Source organism: Chenopodium album, chromosome 25 (genome assembly GCF_948465745.1).
Source record: "Chenopodium album chromosome 25, dcCheAlbu1.1, whole genome shotgun sequence".
NCBI lineage: Eukaryota > Viridiplantae > Streptophyta > Magnoliopsida > Caryophyllales > Amaranthaceae > Chenopodium > Chenopodium album.
Genome location: NC_137858.1, coordinates 27553046 through 27572094, shown reverse-complemented (window position 1 = coordinate 27572094; position 19049 = coordinate 27553046). Strand labels below are relative to the sequence as shown.

Genomic DNA, 19049 nt, shown 5'->3' with positions numbered 1-19049 from the left:
GGTCTACATATAACAATATTTGCTATCAACGAGTGTTTACATAGAACGTGTAAATATTCTTCTTCTTCTTCTTTTTTAAATTTTATTTCATTGTTTTTATTTTTAATTTTTTTTTTTAATTTTTTTTTTTTGACAAAGAGATCTATTAATTAAAAAACAAGATTACAACCTAGACAACTTGACTATGTAAAAGGAAGTAAAATACAATACATACACTGAACTCTAGCTCGTACAAACCAAACTAAAACAAAGCAATAACAACTGGTAAAATGTGACTTTTGCGCTCAATGGAGGCTTGATTGTTGGACGAAATCCACAAATGGTAGTATTAAAATCAGTCAAAACAAACTATACTTGTGGTACGCATTGACATTAACCCATATCACCTGCTGGCTGCACTAATGTAGGAAATAGTGTAGAGGCTGGGGCAGAATCCCACTTGACTATTCTTATTTCGGGTTATTATTGGGATTGCTCATATAGTGAGCATCAAGTGTTGCTCATAAGTATCTCTCAATCAGGCCATAGTTTCTCGTTCTTTTTGCTCTTCCCATAATTCCATGTTTTGTCAAGCTCTCTATTGGTGTCTTTTGTTCGTAAGGTATTTCAATAAGAAGAATCCATCCTTTACCTTCCCTTCCCTAAAATTCCATTGGGAAGTCCTTTCACCTAACTAATTCAAACTCAAAATAAATTGTTTAACCTACTTTTTGTGAAGCATATTAGGGTTTGATTTGATTGCAGTCATACTCAATTCTTACAAGCTAGAGAGTAAAGATTACCCCATGTAAATGGCTTGCTTCAAATTCATACATTAAAATGATTGGTATTTGGTATATGCAGTGCAGAAAATCTATGAATCTGTTATAGAAATAATAACAAAGTTAATGCCATAGTAAGCTACAAGTATTTTTCTTTGGTTGTGTCAAAAAAAAAAAAAAAAAAAAAAAAAAAGAGGAGAGTATTTTTCTATTAAATGGTAGAAGGAGCACATAAGACACTTGAAGCTTTGAGCGAACTATAAGGATGGGAAACAATTGCCAAGTCTGCAAGGCAAAGAGTAGAATTCAGCATTCCTCAAGTCTTTAGTAAACTGTATGAACCTTTCCCACCAATTTTTCCCACTGTCATTCCTCGAAGCCTCTTCCTCGCTATTCATTGTGTTATCCAGCACCATACCTACAATTATCGCCACTGCTGGAGATGATATGAAAATGACCGCCACCGTGTCATTGAACTGCAACACATGAAATACAAGAATAACATTAATAAAAAGTTTGGACACAAGGGAGTCAAAACGGAATGAATGTTACCCATTTTGAGCGGGTGTGAATAGGGCTTGAATTAGATGTCGGAAGATAATCTCTGAAGTGTTGTGGGACGGAAATTGCCATGAAGAACGCAAAGCCTAATATGAATAATGTTCTAAAACTGTTTAAGTTACAGAACTGGAGGTGATTCAAACCTGCAGAAGCTGCAAATATGTGTATTCAATACAGTAGTCTCTGGTTTAAATATCAACATTGATTTAAAAAAAAAAAAAAGTGTATCTCGGAGAATTCTTATTTAGTTAAAAGATTAGAAGTACTTACAGACATAGGCATAAAGAATGCAATAGATAGCCGCCATGATGGGATATGGCACAGAAGCAAAAAAGGCTGCGAGTTTCCCTGCATACACATATATAAGGCCTATATAAGAAACTGGAGTAAACTTTTTTTATTTTAACATCTCAGAGTGAGGTTGCTTATTTTACTTCAATTAAGTTTACAAATTGATCTTTAGATAGCTTTGATTAGCTTACCAAATATTGAGAAAATAAGCATAAATCCAGTAGAGATTTGGATTACTCTCCTACTTCCAACTCTAGTCAATCCAAGCAGACCAGCACTTTCTCTGCCTCACACAAAAACACAAAGGCTAGATTTTTTCGAATCCATTGCTAACTCAAAACAGAAAAAGAAAACAACACACACACACACCCACACACACCCACCCACACACACCCACCCACACACACACACACACACACACACACACACACACACACACACACACACACACACACACACACACACAATGATCTTACACGGAAGCAGTAGGGCCTGTGACAGCACCAAATACACCATTTAGCAACGTTCCGATTCCCTGTCAGAGTATAATGAAAATTTAGAGGCATTCATTTAACTGATCAAATACATTATACTTAATATATACGGGGAACAAAATTTTCGTAACAAACCAGCCAGAAAGTCCCACGGCTGATTACAGATGGAGGCACTGGTGTCGCACTTGCATACCGTGCTGCTGCTATAAATGTGCCAGTACTCTGCAACAAAAGTTAAGTAATGGGGTAACTTTTAGAGTTTTAGGGTATACAAAGCTATTAATCTAGTCACTATTAGCACTGCAGTTTCTGACAGAGTAGGTACGATAAGTTTGTAGAGCTTACCTCAACAAGTGCAACTAGCCCAGCAAATATAATTGGTGTAGCTTCTCTAAGGTTTACAATTGGGTTCCCCCATTGAAAAGGTCTTGGTAAATAAACCCTATATGCAGGAGTCCAATTTTTGGGGTTAAAAATTCTGTCAATGATATAAATCTTTCACAAAAGCAAACAAATTTATGCATTGAAATCTGACCAATCAGCTTCAAGTATGAGTCCTGCACGATCTGTCCGGCAACTTAGTTGAGTTGCTATTGGTTTGTTGTTATAAACACCACACGAAGTAAGGATCAAGGCATAAATCCAAATGATTGTCGTGGAAAATATGATTGCATATCGATCAAATATCAGTCTGTTTGTCTTCAGAAAAGTGGAAACATACTGTTTGCCAAAAAAAAAAACCAAAACAAGGCATAATTTACGCTTAGTAAAAGAGTTTTAAACTGTAAATGCTGTATACAGATTTCTAAACTTCAAGTGAATCAAATCAAGTGAGAGTTTTATATGAGAGTAGAAAATATTGAAATTACCTGAGATAATATAAGCATTAAAATCAAATGAGGAAGCCCAATTTCTACACAATCTGCCAGCTAAACAGATAATTATCCATTAAGACACAATACTGTACTGTTGAAAAAAAATAAACTTACTCATGATTCTCCATATACACATGATTTTATATGTATTCCTGTAACGTAATGATTCATGAATCAAATGTGAAGGACAAAGAATTACCCTGGGAAAGCCAAAGGAAAAAAGCCCGAGGCCAGTGAATGTTATAAGTGGAACCATTGACAGAGGGCTTAGCGACCTACCACAATATATAAAAACATTACAACTGTTTTTAACAAATAATGAATTCGGTATTAACAGCAGATTACATACCTTACAAAGAGTCTCCACAGTCCAGAGAAACCAAGAATTATTTGGATAACAGATGCAACAAGCAAAGCACCTTGCATTCTTGCCATTGTATTCGCAAATGTCTAGCCAAAAATAAATAAATAAATAAGATAAACCAAAGAAAAAATGAATTAAAAAAACCATTCTACTAATCTAATACTACGATAAACAAGAAGAGACCTTTTCAGGGGGTTGGGGTTGATCAATACACAATAGACTCATGGAGAGCACTATTGTTTTCATCGGGATGATGAATGTGTGAGAAGCGCCAATAATAACAGGAAGACGAGTGCCTACTAATGTCTGAAGCAATGTGCTGATTGATGACACAAACATCATGCTTTGGATCACCTCTGCCTTGTCATGCTTCACAAAAAAAGGATTACAAGATTCAAAGTTCATTGAGTTCAGCTCTTGGTAATCTTCTTTATCTAAGTAGATAAATGCAGACAGGGTTAACACATAATACTACTTACATTGTTGCCTCCCATTTGAGGGACGATGATGGTTGAGACGCCAGTAATAACTCCAAGAGTCAACAGTGAATGCTGGAACCCCAATATAGTTGATTCCACTGCATTGTAATGTATAACACAAATCTTAGAAGTCTTATATTACTTTGACTCAAGGTGGATGTATTGGATATCAGTATGTGTTCAAGTATTTGATCAAATTTAAAACAAAGAAACATATGGAAGAAGAAAAGGAGAAAAAAAAGGACATACAAAACGGAGGATTGGTGTTAATGCAATACTGAACACCAGATAGGGTCTCCATAACTGGATGTGGTTTCACTTCTTCGACCTTAGAGGTGTTTCCACTGTTATTTCCGCCACCTGCATTCCCGCCTCCAGCCATACCTTTCCACACACTATCGTTACAGTCTTTTCTTACAGATAACTAATAGTTTGTTGTATACTGTGTTCAGTTTCACAAAAATGGACAAATCTCTCTACACAGTGAAGCCTATAATTTCAGTTTAAAACAATTGCAGTGATTTGGATTTATAAAGCATCACAATAAAGCTGTAGTAATTGCTGAATTAGTTAGAACGCTAGGTAAATATCAGCATTTATTGAGATATTATTCCCAAAATACTGGTTAATGTCTTGATGAACATTTTAATTTCCTTCTTTATGTTACCGTTTCCCTCATAAGAATTGCTGAATTCCTGACTTTGCAATAAAAGAAATGATTACAGAGTCAGAAACTGTCTTCATGTTTCCAAATACTGTATGTAAAAGATCAATATGATTGACAAAATCTGCATTATTATTTTAATTATAATTGTACGGAGTAGTATTTTGGTAGCTTTACATATATGTATAGCAAATTAAACAGCCCAGAGTTCCTAAAATTAATTCACATCTAAATGTAATGCACCAAAACTTTTTTTTTTTTTTTTTTGAGAAACCAATTGAGAAACATAATGAAGACATACAATGCAATTTCAGGCACATTTTAGAATACTTTCACCAATTAAGTCCATTGATATGTTTCCATATTTACAAGATATATCAAAAAACATAATCATAGACATGCCGCAATAACCTAAAACAACCCCGACCAAGTGTCGACTACCATATTCGCTTGTCTGCAATATTCACCCAAGCTCACAGCCCTTCAATATACTAGGCAATTATTGTGTATATTTTTTTTAATTCTATAGATGAGGTTAATACGTAAAATTTTGTTAACTCACCTAAATATAATCACCTTATTAATTAGCATTTAATAATCATTAACTTACAACCTTGAATTACTCTGATACTTCACACTTTTTCACCCACATTAACCCACCACCATGTCCATCATCTTCTGCCCTCTTCTGACCACTATATCCACCACCGTATGTCATCTTCCTACCCATTTTCTTGTCCTCACCCCCTCTGTAACCTCTGTTACACCCCAATCGATTGACTCTACCAGAAAAATGATCATTCACTACTCTACGGTTATCCCTGTTATAACGCCATCTATTTACTTCGCTTCCAAATGAATTAGCTGCAGCAATCGATAACTCAATACCAGAAGACTGATCATTCACATTCACTCCTCCACTGTCATCCCTGTTATAATGCCATCGATTTACTATTCTTACTCCCCCATTCTCTGCAGCCATAGATGTCTCAGTACCAGACAATTGATCATTCACATTCACTCCTCCCTTGTTATTCCGCCATCGATTTACTTCTCTTCTACCTGAATTAACTGCAGCCATTGATACCTCACTACCAGAAGACTGATCATTCACATTCACTCCTCCACTGTCATCTCTGTTATAACGCCATCGATTTACTAATCTTCCACCCCCATTCCTTGCAGCCGTAGATGTCTCACTACCAGAAAATTGATCATTCACATTCACTCCTCCACTGTTATCCCTCCGCCATCGATTTACTGCTCTTCCACCCCCATTAACTGCAGCCATCGATTTCTCACTACCAGAGGATTGATCATTCACATTCACTCCTTCACCTGGAGTTCTTATCTCTCTCTTAGCTTCCCAAAATCTCCCACCAAAACCCCCGCGCTCAACTCTTCTGTAACCCAAACCCACCCTTCTAAACCCTTCTTTCACAGCAATTGATCTCCCATTCTTCCACTCCCACTCCCTCACAGAAATCCCCTTCAACTTAGCCTCGACATCCGCCAACTGATCATCCAAAATCACCTGTCTATCCTCTTGCTTCTCTTTCACCTCCGCCTGATCATCTGCAGTCATTTTCCCTTTCCCTTGCTCGTCTTTAGCCTCCGCAGCCTGATCATCCAAACCCAATTTCCCTTTTGCTCGCCTGTCTATAGCCTGAACTGCCTGATCATCAGTTAATTCCCCTTTCAAATGGTTTTTTGCCTCCATAACCGGATCATCAGCAGTCAATTCCCCTTTTCCTAACTCGTCTTTCGCCTTCGCAACTGGATCATCAGCAATCAGTTCCCCATTTCCTAGCTCATCTTTCACCTTCGCAACCTGAACATCAGCAGTCAAATCCCCTTTTCCTAGCTCGTCTTTCGCCTCCACAACCTGAACATCAGCAGTCAATTCCTTCGCAACCGGATCATCAGCATTCAATACCCCTTTTCCAAGCCCGTCTTTCGCCTTCGCAACCGGATCATCAGCAGTCATCTCCCCTTTCCATTGCTTGCCTTCTGTCTCCACTGCTCGAACATCAACAACCATATCCCCATTTCCATTCCTATTCTTCTTCTTCATCTTCTTCTTCTTCTTATTCTTAATCTTATTTGTTTTCATCTCATCTGCAACTGCATCATTAATTCCATCTTTCGCAAATGCAGCATTGTTTCCCGACGTTTCAGGCATTAGATTGCTCATCTTTTCCACAACTGGAACCTCCTTCAATCGATTTATTACATAAAAATCCTTTTTACCAAATTTGAAATTAGGGTTTCCATCAGATTTTAATCGATCAATTTTCTGAAATCTAAACCCTCTATTCACATCTTCACATTTCAATACTTTCTCTCTCTTCGTCAATTCCATTCTGTTATCATCAACATTGATTTCCGACGCCATTGTTCTTGAATTGCTCACCTTCTCCACCACTCGAAACTCCTTCAATGGCTTCTTCCCATGAAACGGCTTTCGAATTGCAAAATTAGGGTTTCTGTCGGATTTGAAACGATCAAATTTCTGGAATTGCGAGCTTGATTTAACACCAATAGAGGTTCGTTTAACACCATTGATTTCCGACGCCATTGTTCTTGAATTGTTGCTGAGAAGGGAGTGATTGGACTCCTCTTTCTCTCTCTTCATCTCCTCCTCCTGCTGCTGCTGCTGCTTCATCCATCTCTTCTGAAGGTCGACAATGGTGACGTAATTTGCAGGTAAATTTGGATGAATTTTTTTGTTATCCTCCATATTTGATTTAATTATTGTTGGTTTTGGTTGAATTGTTGTTTTGATTTGAAGTTTAGTACAAAGGAAATTGTACAGTGTCCATCAAAAGTTGTAGAACTGTGGAATTGTAGTATCAAGTAATCTACCACTTCCACTACCAGAGTCGTACGTCTATAATTTCACTCATGTTGCAATAGGTTGTTAATCTAATCTAATACTCCCTTCGTCCCTTTTATAGTCCTGGCATTTTTCACGGGAATTAATAAACACAATTAAGAAAAGTAAAAGTACATTGAAAAAGTAAATTGACATTGGGTATGTAAAAGAGTAGAGAAAGAAAGTAATAAAAGCACATGGAAAAACATAATTTACATGGGAAATTTAAATTTGCACAAATATTGTTGCAAATTTGAAGGAATTTTGGTAAAAAGTTAATATTAATAGTTGTTGGAAAAAGCAAATGGGGTGAACATTTTGAGACTAAAACTTGCCCATAAGAGACTATCAAAAAGGGACGGAGGTAGTATAAATAAATAAGAAAAAATGGAAAGTTATAATCCCACCTTTGCCATTTCTGATCAAAACAATATCACCTTTTAGAAATCTGGAAATAATCCAACCTTTGACCCCTATCTACTCAAAACAGTCCATTTTACCTACAACCTGATTATAGGTTAAACTTTTTTTTTAATTTGTTTCCCTTTAATCTCTCTCCTCCCACCTCACCACCCTCTTTCATGGCAACCCACCATAGCCACCACCACATCACCACCTAACCCCCACCCTACCACCTTCTTTTTCCTCTCCTTGCCACTGCATTTTTCTCTCACCACTGCCAACAACCTGAGTACCTTATTTCTCTTTCCTTTTACTGCACTTTCCCACAAAAATCCCTCCTAACATCTGTAGCAACAACCCATGCATCTCCACCATGCCACTTGCCTCCCTTCGAATCACAATAACAACATTTCCACACCGAACACCCACCTTCAAGGCTTCAACCTCCCACATTAGCGCAGCCCAATTGCTTTCCTATTCTATATTTTGAACCTAAGACGGGAAAGGAAAACAAAATTTCCCAATTTTCGGGTTGTTTGTCATCGGGAAACGGGGAAAGAGGTTAGGGTGGGGGCTTATGTTCGTCGACGTGGAAGGGGTAAAGGGTGGGGATTGTTGTCCGCCGACGAGGAAGGGGGTGGGCCTGGTGAGTCAATCATTGGCGGGGAAGGGGTGGGCCTGGCTAGGGGAGGTGGCTCCGGCAGGGGAGTCGGGGAAGAAGAAAACCTTTTTTTTATATAATTATTCTTTTTTTTATTTAAATCTATTAGTAAAATAAACCAATTAGAAGGTGACATGTGGCAAGTCACCTTATACAACAGGTTACCTATTTCACAAACCGGTTTAGGGACCGTTTTGAGAAGATAGGGTCAAAGGTGGGATTATTTCCAGATTTCGAAAAGGTGGGATTGTTTTGAGCAGAAATGACAAAGGTGGGATTAATAGTTTCCATTTTTCCAATAAATAAATAAGTAGGTATTTTTTGATAGTATTTGTCGTGTCACTTCAGCAAAGCTATTATTTCGACCAATTAAAATTAGATTTGTATTAAAAAAATTCCCTCGCCACCTAAGCAAAATTGACGAGTGAGATTTAAGAATTTTGTCACGTGGCTAAAAACAACAAATAGTGATTTACTAGGATTTAAATTATTCCAAAAATAAAAACGAAAAATACACTTTAATAATCCCAACTATTGCCGATTTACCTACAACAATGCCAACTAAGGTTTATTTTTTAACAATCCTAACTATGCACCCAGTTTTCCTCCAACAGACCCATCCGGTCAACACCAAGTCAATGACTTGCTGTAACAGGTAACCAATACACGTGTCAGCACGTGATTGGTCTAAATTAAAAAAAAATAAAAAAAACAAAAAATCCTCACAGCCACCACCCCTCCCTTACGCCACCAAGAAACACTAGGGGCAACCCCTAGCCCGTCGGGAAATGGCCGCCATCTCCCCCGACCCTCGAAAATGGCCAGCCGCCCTTCCCAACCACAAAAATCACCATCGCCGGCCCATTCCCACCCCCAAATTAACCACCGAATTCGACCTCTAAAAACTCCCATTCCCAAACCACTGAAATCGACCCTTGAAAACAATTTTCCCACCATAAAAAACGATCGTCCCCCCTTCTCCAACCCCCGAATTCGCCCCCTAGGCGGTTTCGACTTTCGAGGGTGTACGAAGGGAGAAGGAGCGACATTGGTTGTTTTTTTTTTTCCGGCGAAAGGGGGGCGAAGGGAGGAGAATGGTTTAGGGGGGTGAGATGGTTCGAATGTGTGTTCTTGGGGGGTTGGGAGGGCCGGCCGGCCATTTTAGAGGGGTTAGGGAGGTAGTCGGCCGGTTGCTGGTGGTTTTGAGGGTTGTCTTAGGGTTTCACGGTGGGTGAAGGGAGGAGGGGGTGGCTGCCTGGCTGGGTTGGTTGATTCGATTTTTTTTTTTTTTTTTTTTTTTTTTGAAGCTGATTCGATTTCTCTTTTTTTCTTTTTTTTTAAATTTAGCCAATCATGTGATGACATGTGTCATTTAAAAAACAAAAAAAAAAATTACCCTTTCATTAGGTAACCGGTTTTTGGGACTGCTAGTGGAAAACTGGGTGCATAGTTAGGATTGTTAAAAAATAAACTTTAGTTGGGATTGTTGTAGGTAAATTGGCAATAGTTGGGATTATCAAAGTGTATTTTTCCAAATAAAAATTTATCTTTATAAAAAATATTAAAAATTACCTTTAGATATTAGGATCTAAATTATTTCCTCCGTTCTTTTATTATTGTACCACTTATCTTTTAAGGAAATTTCACAAGAACCATTTCCATTTAAAAAAAACAAAATATGTGTGTTCACACTGTAAATATCCAATATACCCTTACTTTTAACACTTGATTCTTTGCTTTATGTTTCCATCACATGGTCTTATTTGTACCTTTACCTTTCTCTCTCCTAATTTTCCCACTATCAAAAAATGTGTGCCCAACATGTATGGTGTAATAATAATAAAACGGAGGAAGTATATAAAAACAATAGTATAAATTATAGGAAAAATATACTTTAATAATCCCAACTATTGTCAATTTACTTCTAAAAATCCAAACTAAGGTTTATTTTTTAACAATCCTAACCATGCCCTTAGTTTTCCTCTAACAGTCCCAAAAACCGGTTACCTGCTAAAAGGGTATTTTTTTTTTTAACGCCACATGTTAGCACATGATTAGCCTAATATTAAAAAAAATTAAAAGGAAAAAAAGAAAAAAATAACAAATTAAACCCCATTCCAGCCACCCCAGCCCACCAGAAACCGCCAGCCAAATCCCAACCAATTGGGAAACTGGCCGGCCAACCCCTAAAACCACCCAGCCACCTTCCCCAACCCTGACAGGTCCTCCTTACCCCAAAAACCACCCAGCCACCTTCTTTACTAACCATCGCAAAACCCAAACCCCACACCGCGAAACCCTCCTAAACTCGCCGGAAATTGGCCGCACGTCCCCACTAACACCGAAACCAACCAATTTCACCTTTACGACCCCATGTGACCTATCATCAACCCCCGAAACCATCTTCCCAGCCACCCCGATTCCCAAAACCACCAACAAGTCCAACGAAAGTCTATCGGGGTGGCTGGGTAGGGGGTTTCGGGGGTCGGGATTGGGCCAGTTAGGGTTGTTGAGGTTAGATCGGCGATGTCCGGTGGGTAAGGGTGGTGGCCGTCGAGTTTCTGCCGGTGATGTTAGGCAGTCAGCTAGGGTTTTGTCGTGGAGAAGGTGGTTGGGAATTTTGGGGGTTTTTTTTTAATTTTTTTTTATTTATTGTTTTTCATTTTTTTTATTTTTTTTAAATTACGGACCAATCACGTGTTGACACGTGTCATGATACCTGTTATAATTGTTGGGGTTTAGTGAGTCTGACTCACCGCGGAAACAACCCCGACCCAAGGAACCACTCGCAATTAATAAAACCATAAAGCATAACTAATAAACACGAGAAAGGAAAAACCGGAATATACCTTTGAAGCGTGCTTCGCCTTCACACACGGGCTCGTACTTGAAAGCTCTAGCTCCGAAAACACCGAGCCTCCAACGGTATCCACCCACAAAGGACGAACACCGACTTTTTAAGTCTGCTACCTTGGAGTTAGCAAGGTCCGACCAAAACCCAAGTGTTAATAGAGTTTAAGAGTTTTTGCCAAAATGCAATGCTCTTTCTAACTCCAACTCAAGCACTTTTCTCCAAATCCCTTGATGGGTATTTATAGAGAAAAGTGGGAGTGAGAATTTCAATCCCATCAATGTGGGATCATGAAATTCCAACATTTAATTTAAAGCTAAAATAAATTAAATAGGCTAGCAAGTAATAAATCAACAAGTGTCCTTGTCATATGTAAAGAGGAGTGAGGACCACTTGGAGAGGAGGGGACCATACTTGCTCCCCACTTCTTCCTCTCCTTGTGCCACTTGTCCACACACAAGCACACTCCCCACATGCTCTCCCCAATACTCGGCCCTAGCACCCGGCCCAGCTAGCCCCGCACACGCGGGCCGCTAGCTGCTGCCTTCTCGGCACAGCACGCCCACGCACATACGTGCAGGTTGCCGCTGCCGATGGGCGCTCCGGGCTGTTAGCATCAGCGCGCGCCAGCAAGCCACGCACATGTGCGGGCTGTTAGCATCAGCGCGCGCCAGCAAGCCACGCAATGCTTGCGGGCTGCTGGCCGTGGCTTGCTAGCATGCCTCGCACATGGTGTGGGATGCTAGCTGGCCTAATCCCCTAGCACTCGGGATTCCGATGCTAGAGGTATTTTAGTCATTGTTGATTTATTACTAATTTTGCCGTCTCGTCTTTTACTATTTTTGACTCAACTTTCGACGCTCGGTTTCGACACTCTGAGCTCGAATTTCCGACGTCTAAATATTTAACACTCGGGCGACGAATTTATTTCTTCCGAATTAATTTGTCAAGTCGGTTCGTATATTTGCTCGGGTGTGACCCGAAGGGTTCAGTCAAAATTAAGCTGTAATATTAATTATACATTAATATTACGGATCGGAAGCGGCCTCCATCCAGTCATTCCGATCACTTGACCTTACTGAATATATTAGCTCTAATAATTATGAACCCGCTATCAGAATAATACACTTGTTCGAAGGGCACCATTCCTTTCAATCTCCCACTTGTCCTTCCGAACAAGTGAGCTTTTAGTGTATAGCCCCTTTCCTATGTCTCTTCATGAACTACATGGTAAGATTATTCGTCATCCCTGTTACGTCCAGAAGTGTTTCTCGAAACCCGAGTTTGACTGCCAATAAGCAGATGATTTCTAAAATCCATCTGAGCACGGCCATGCATTTTCACAGTCTCGCTTTTCGAGAGGCCTTGTAATCAACAAGACATGTTCCCCACCTATTGTTAGTAGGGGAACATTCCCAGTCTTGTAATGTAGCTTCTCTTACTAAGAGGACCTAGCCGCCTGATATTCGTCGTTATAATCTCCAATTACGGCAGACGTTTGACGGACACCAAAAACAGACTAGTACTCAAACAAGAGACCTTCCATTACTCATGGTCGAGGAAAAGAGTTCCCGATAGTAATAATGAGAAAATACTTATGACGATTTTAATCTCTTAAAGTATTCTCATAGGTTGATCCAGTATGGTTCTAAACTAATACATGTGCAAATGATTTATAATCCTCATAGCACAAGAAACGATGCTATAAATCATACTACACAGTAATCTCTAATGGTCATTAATTGTCTACAAATAAATGACCTTGAGTAGGGATAATTTTCGATTAAAATATTCAATGTTCTCTTAATAGGTGTTTCTTTATCCAAGACATTGTCTTGATACTATATTTTGAATATTTATTAAAATTGAATGGACTCATTATTTAATTCTAAACCACAATTAAATAGAGACGGAGTGATTTAAATTGCATGAAAAATTTAATTACTCCATAGGTTCATCATAGTACTTTACATTAACATTGTCCAAAATCTAATTAAAACCCTATAATAAGGAAATCAAAGCAAGTTCACGACATGCTTGATTCCCATTGCCTCAATGTGTTTGTTGTGCTTCACTTGAGGTAAAGGTTTAGTGAGTGGATCGGCTACATTATCATCTGTTCCTACTTTGCAAATTCTGATTTCACCCTCTGACTTCCATTCACGAATCATGTGAAATCGCCTCTTGACATGTTTGACCTTCTGATGTTCTCGTGGCTCTCTAGCCTGAGCAATAGCTCCACTGTTGTCACAATAGAGGTCTATTGGACCCTTGATAGAGGGTACAACATCAAGTTCCCCAATGAACTTGCGAATCCAAACTGCCTCCTTAGCTGCCTCAGATGCTGCCAAGTATTCGGCTTCAGTTGTAGAATCAGCACTTGTGCATTGCTTAGCATTCTTCAAACCAAACGCTCCTCCATTGAGACAACAATATATCCAGATTGTGACTTGGAGTCGTCTCTATCTGTATGGAGGCTTACGTCGGTATATCCCTCAACAACCAATTCATCTTTACCACCATAGACCAGGAATTTATCCTTGTTCATTTTCAGGTACTTCAGGATATTCTTGGCCGCAGTCCAATGCGCCTTTCCTGGGTCTGATTGGTATCGGCTCGTAGCGCTCAAGGCATATGATACATCTGGCCTAGTACATATCATGGCATACATGATCGATCCAATAAGCGAAGCATATGGAATCCGATTCATCCTTTCTCGCTCATCAGGTGTCATTGGACACTGCTTCTTAGTTAGGGTTATGCCATGTGACATGGGTAGGTGGCCTCTCTTGGCTCCTTCCATGTTGAATCGAGCCAGTACCATATCAATATAAGTACTTTGACTCAATCCTATCATCCTCTTTGATCTGTCCTTATAGATCTTGATGGCTAGTATGTACTGAGCCTCTCCCAAGTCTTTCATTGAAAAACATTTCCCGAGCCAAGTCTTTACAGCCTCCAACAATTAATGTTATTTCCAATTAGCAAAATGTCATCGACATATAAGACTAGGAAGGCTCCCACTGAACTTCTTGTAAACACAAGACTCATCTGGATTCTTGATAAAACCAAACTTACTGATGGCTTCATCAAATCGCAGATTCCAACTTCTGCTTGCGTGCTTTAATCCATAAATGGACTTCTTAAGCTTGCACACCTTCTTAACATTGTTTTGGTCGACAAAATTGAAGGAATTATGTCTTCGTTGTGTGCAATTACTAGATATATATTTGGATCAAATTATGGAGATAATTAAGTCCGGACATTTGGGTCGTCGTTTTGCCATAGCTAGAGTTACTTACGATCTTTGGACTAGTTAAATAGGCCAAAGCCCAATTGGACGGATCCTATAAGGTCACACAAAGGGGCTAGATCGAGCATTAGAGGACGAGGCCCATCATGGGCCTCATCACTTTAGGTGGCTGGCCATATGGATTGGATTAGAGAGTTTTGGGCTTCGTGCCCTAGTCTAATTATAATGAGATTATAAATAGACTAGGTGCCTAGGTTTGCAAGTAAGCAGTTTACTGATCTTTTCATCAAAAACCCGAATTAGCAAACACGAAACCTAACCCCTCTCATATTCCTCTCTCTCACGGCTCTCTCCTCCTCCCCGGCGCACGGTGGTGTCTCGTGGTGGTGTTGGTTCGTGCGGTGGTCGGTTGTCCGAAAAGGTGGTGATCGCGGTTTTCCTCAATCACTCGACCAATCTAGTATTGGTGGACGGCTCGTTCGAATCTCGTGGACGAAGTAGAGAAGCAACACTTGGGGCTCTATTCTCTCCCTGATTTGCCTGTCGAATAGCTTCGTGGAATTCACGCTTCAAAGGTATGATTATGTGTCTTGTGTGTTATGCATGTGATTCTTGGGATTAGGTACTTTATTGAATATGATTCATATTATTTCCGCTGCGTAGTACCTATAAACTCCTACAGTGGTGCAGGGAATATTTCAAGCTCTATAACCCCCAAGCTTGAAACCCACTGTGATCATACACTTAAGTATGGTGGCGTCCAAAGGGAAGGAAAAGAGAGCAAAAGAGTCGCCAACAAGTTTTAGGAATTTGTAAACCAATCACGAGGTGAAGGTTACACCCCTTAAATGATTCAGGAGATCGTCAACTCCATAAGGTCAGGAACCAAATAGGGTTTGGGGATGAGGGTACGAATCCAATCTACAAAAGAAAGGACCCGCCCTATAAAATAGGCCTCTACTTTATTCTGCTCGTATTCATGTGCGCTTTCTAACTAACATGCAAACATTAGGTTAACACTAAACCTGTTTAATCTATGTTGGTTAAATATTAATGCACAAATAAAACTATTATTGGCGATCACTTGAATTAAAATCATATTTATCTAAACCAAATTATTAATTATCTTATTAAGCGTGATTTCAAATATAAATTCCCTTTAACAAGCATAAAAGGTGTGATCAAGCAATAACAATAATATAAAATACCAAGCAACATAATAACAAGCATAATAACAATAATAATAATCATGTTAATAATAAAGCTTAAACATAATAGCAAGATCCTAGACATGATACTAATAATATTAATAACAAATCCTAGCATGTCACTAAACAATAAAGATCAATGCTTTAAACCTAACATGCTATTAGAAATAATAAAGGCACCCTAAACATGATACTAGAAAGCAATAATAACATCCTAACATGATACTAGGAATTAATAAAACAATATAAACATGCTTTCTACATTGAAAATAAAATAGGGAGTAAGCTAATCTACTTACTTTGAAGACTCGTACCTCTTTCTAATAACAAAATACACGCGTTAGTAAACTTTAATGAAAATAATAAATCAAAGAATTAAGGAATTAAATTAAAGTTGGAATTAAATTAAAAAAAGTTTATACTAGATTTGGACCAAACCCTCAGAAAATATTAAACCTTGCACGTCTAGGGCGAAGGCAATTTCAAACTTGGCTAGATGTTTCTTAGTCTTGTGAATGCGGAATTGTGTTTGTAAAAAGCTAGTTTAGAAAACAAGAGGGAAAGAATAAGCTAATGCTTAGAGAAAGAATAGAGAGAATCAAGTAATTCTTGATGTGAGTTGATGAAAGTTGATTGTAGATAATTAAAAACGGAGGTCGAGGACCCTATTTATAAAGAAAATAATCCGAAAATTGACAGAATTTGATAAGGAATAAAACTACACGTTGTCGCCAGAAATTTACTCTGTCGGGAGGCGACAGTGTCCGTCCCGAGGCGACAGGGTCCGTCGCCAGGCGACAGACTGGCTTTCACGTGCTTTCCATGCGGAATCCGATCTTTAACCAAATTTGATCTATGGAATCCGTACAGAAGATAAAAACGTATAATTAAAAATAATAATATAATAATAAAATAATATTATTTTTATTCCAAATAAAAATCTATCTTAAAATAATTATTAAATCTAACAATATTATAATTAAAAGAACCTTCTAGAGACTTCTAGAAAGTTATAAATAAACCTAATAATTTTAGGAATAATAATTAACATTGGGCCCTCCTCTAGATCATTGGGTCGTATGTAAATAATGAACCGGGCCCAGTTTAGCATTTTGGCCATAACTTCCTCAATATTCATCGGAATTGGGATTATAATATATCGTTAGAAAGGTCTTTTTGAGCCCCATCCAATAACACTATTATTGGACCCTTATTATGGACCAAACTAAACTGGATTGGCTATTTTTAAAAAATAGAGTTGTTTTCAAAAACAGAGAGAAGAGAATTTTAAATAAAAACTAAATTGCAACACTTAACTTTTCAACAATTTCACCTTATTCGATTATGGTTCGACGTGAAAGGCATTCATCACTGGGTTTGGTTTTGGGAAGACACAAATGGGTGTCTACAGAAGCCCCCACTTTGACTGAGTTTGGAGAAACTTAGGTTTCGAAAACAAAAGTCAAAGTATCAATAGGGACGGAGAATGATTCAGAACGTTATGCGATCCCAAATCATCCTTATAACGCTGATACCAATAAAACAATGTTAGTTAAACAGATAAAAGAGTCTTTTTGATATGTCCACGCGTCTCTGAACAAAAGAGCTTGATGATATGTCCACACGTCTCTGAACAAAAGAGCTTGATGATATGTCCACACATCTCTGAACAAAAGAGCTTTGAATGATATGTCCACGCGTCTCTGAACAAAAGAGCTTTGAATGATATGTCCACGCGTCTCTGAACAAAAGAGCTTGATGATGAGATGTCCACGCGTCTCTAAACAAAAGAGCTTGAAAGGATGCCTACGCGTCTCTGAGCAAAAGAGCTTGATGATATGTCCACGCGTCTCTGAACAAAAGAGCTTTGATGATATGTCCACACATCTCTGAACAAAAGAGCTTTGAATGATATGTCCACGCGTCTTTGAACAAAAGAGCTTTGAATGATATGTCCACGCATCTCTGAACAAAAGAGCTTGATGATGAGATGTCCACGCGTCTCTAAACAAAAGAGCTTGAAAGGATGCCTACGCGTCTCTGAGCAAAAGAGCTTGATGATATGTCCACGCGTCTCTGAACAAAAGAGCTTTGATGATATGTCCACGCGTCTCTGAACAATAGAGCTTGATACTTGAATGTTTGTTGCGATCGTTCAGTTGGCTGCGAACAGGAGTTTTGCTGAATGGTTGTATCCTGTAAAAATCAAAAGAATTGCCAAAAGACTTTGCTGGTGTTTTTCTTAGGGTTGACCTAAGTCTTGATGTGTTTCTTAGGATTGACCTAAGGCTTATTGACTGACTTGAGGTTGACCCAATGTGACTGACTAACTTGAGGTTGACCCAAGGTGAATTGACACGTGTGACTTAATGTGTTTTGACACATGTGTTAGACTCAACTCGATGTGATATGACACGATATTACTCAATGTACATGACTCGAAAATGCAAAAAGGCAAAAATTTTCCGTCATTTTTGTGGAGGCTACCGACTTTCTCCCGAAAAAGAAAGACGCGAAAAAGAATTGAAGTGTTTTATGGTGCATGTTGAATGAGCTTAGACAAATATATGCGTTCGATACTGTCCCTCAAGGTGCGAGGATTAATTCCTCCTAAACTATCTTAGTTGACTCGATTATGAAAGTATTTAGGTAACTTAGGCATGGAGGCTAAGCACTTCATACTTCTTGATGCAATGATGATTATGAGTGATGAGTGATGTTGATATGACGAAGAATGCTTCAACGTTGTGCTAAGACTTCACGACAAAGGGTTCCTAATTGGAAGTCTATTTGTTCATGTATCTGTGATGTGTGTGAAAGTGACACTAAAGTTAAGCTGCAAAGGCTAAGTGTATGGAAAAGTATTATTTGATAAGAGTCAAATGATGATGACTCTTAGGCTAGGTAGGCTAATGATGTAAGGATCAAGCCCCCAAGTCTAGCTCTAAGTAAACAGGGATGAGCATTGGAGATCCCTTGACATGATCATGGTGTGAGTGTGTGAATGTGAAAATGAATGCATTTTTATTATGGCCGCACCTCAATGTGAGGTTGCCTACGTATCCGTTAAGAATCAGGCCAAACGTAGCTCTAGCCGAACCTCGCACAAGTGTGTGTATACCTCAAAAAGGTCTTTTTAAGGGTTGTGGTTAGGCTAAAGGTTAGAGAAGAAGGGGATAAAGGCTCAAGACCCTAAATAAGCCCCCAAGGTGTGCAACCTTGCTTTTGAATCTTTGTATTTTTATGCTTGAGTTTTCTCACTTTTGAGCTCTCTTTCTTTTCCTTATTTTTTTGCTTTCTCTATTTTTTT

General features: G+C 38.8%; 1 protein-coding gene across 1 annotated transcript; it reads right to left on the bottom strand.

The window, feature by feature from the left end:
• Nucleotides 1–888: 888 nt before the first annotated feature.
• LOC145614730 (nucleobase-ascorbate transporter 6-like) lies at nt 889–4631 on the bottom strand. The gene is made up of 14 exons (XM_081669800.1): nt 4075–4631; nt 3826–3923; nt 3530–3715; nt 3332–3432; nt 3182–3257; nt 2977–3036; nt 2643–2827; nt 2453–2549; nt 2243–2329; nt 2090–2148; nt 1805–1896; nt 1593–1670; nt 1314–1474; nt 889–1237 (listed from the first exon to the last, which is right to left on the bottom strand). The coding sequence occupies exons 1-14, from the start codon at nt 4205–4207 to the stop codon at nt 1019–1021; spliced, it is 1632 nt and encodes a 543-aa protein (XP_081525926.1). The 5' UTR covers nt 4208–4631; the 3' UTR covers nt 889–1018.
• Nucleotides 4632–19049: the final 14418 nt, after the last annotated feature.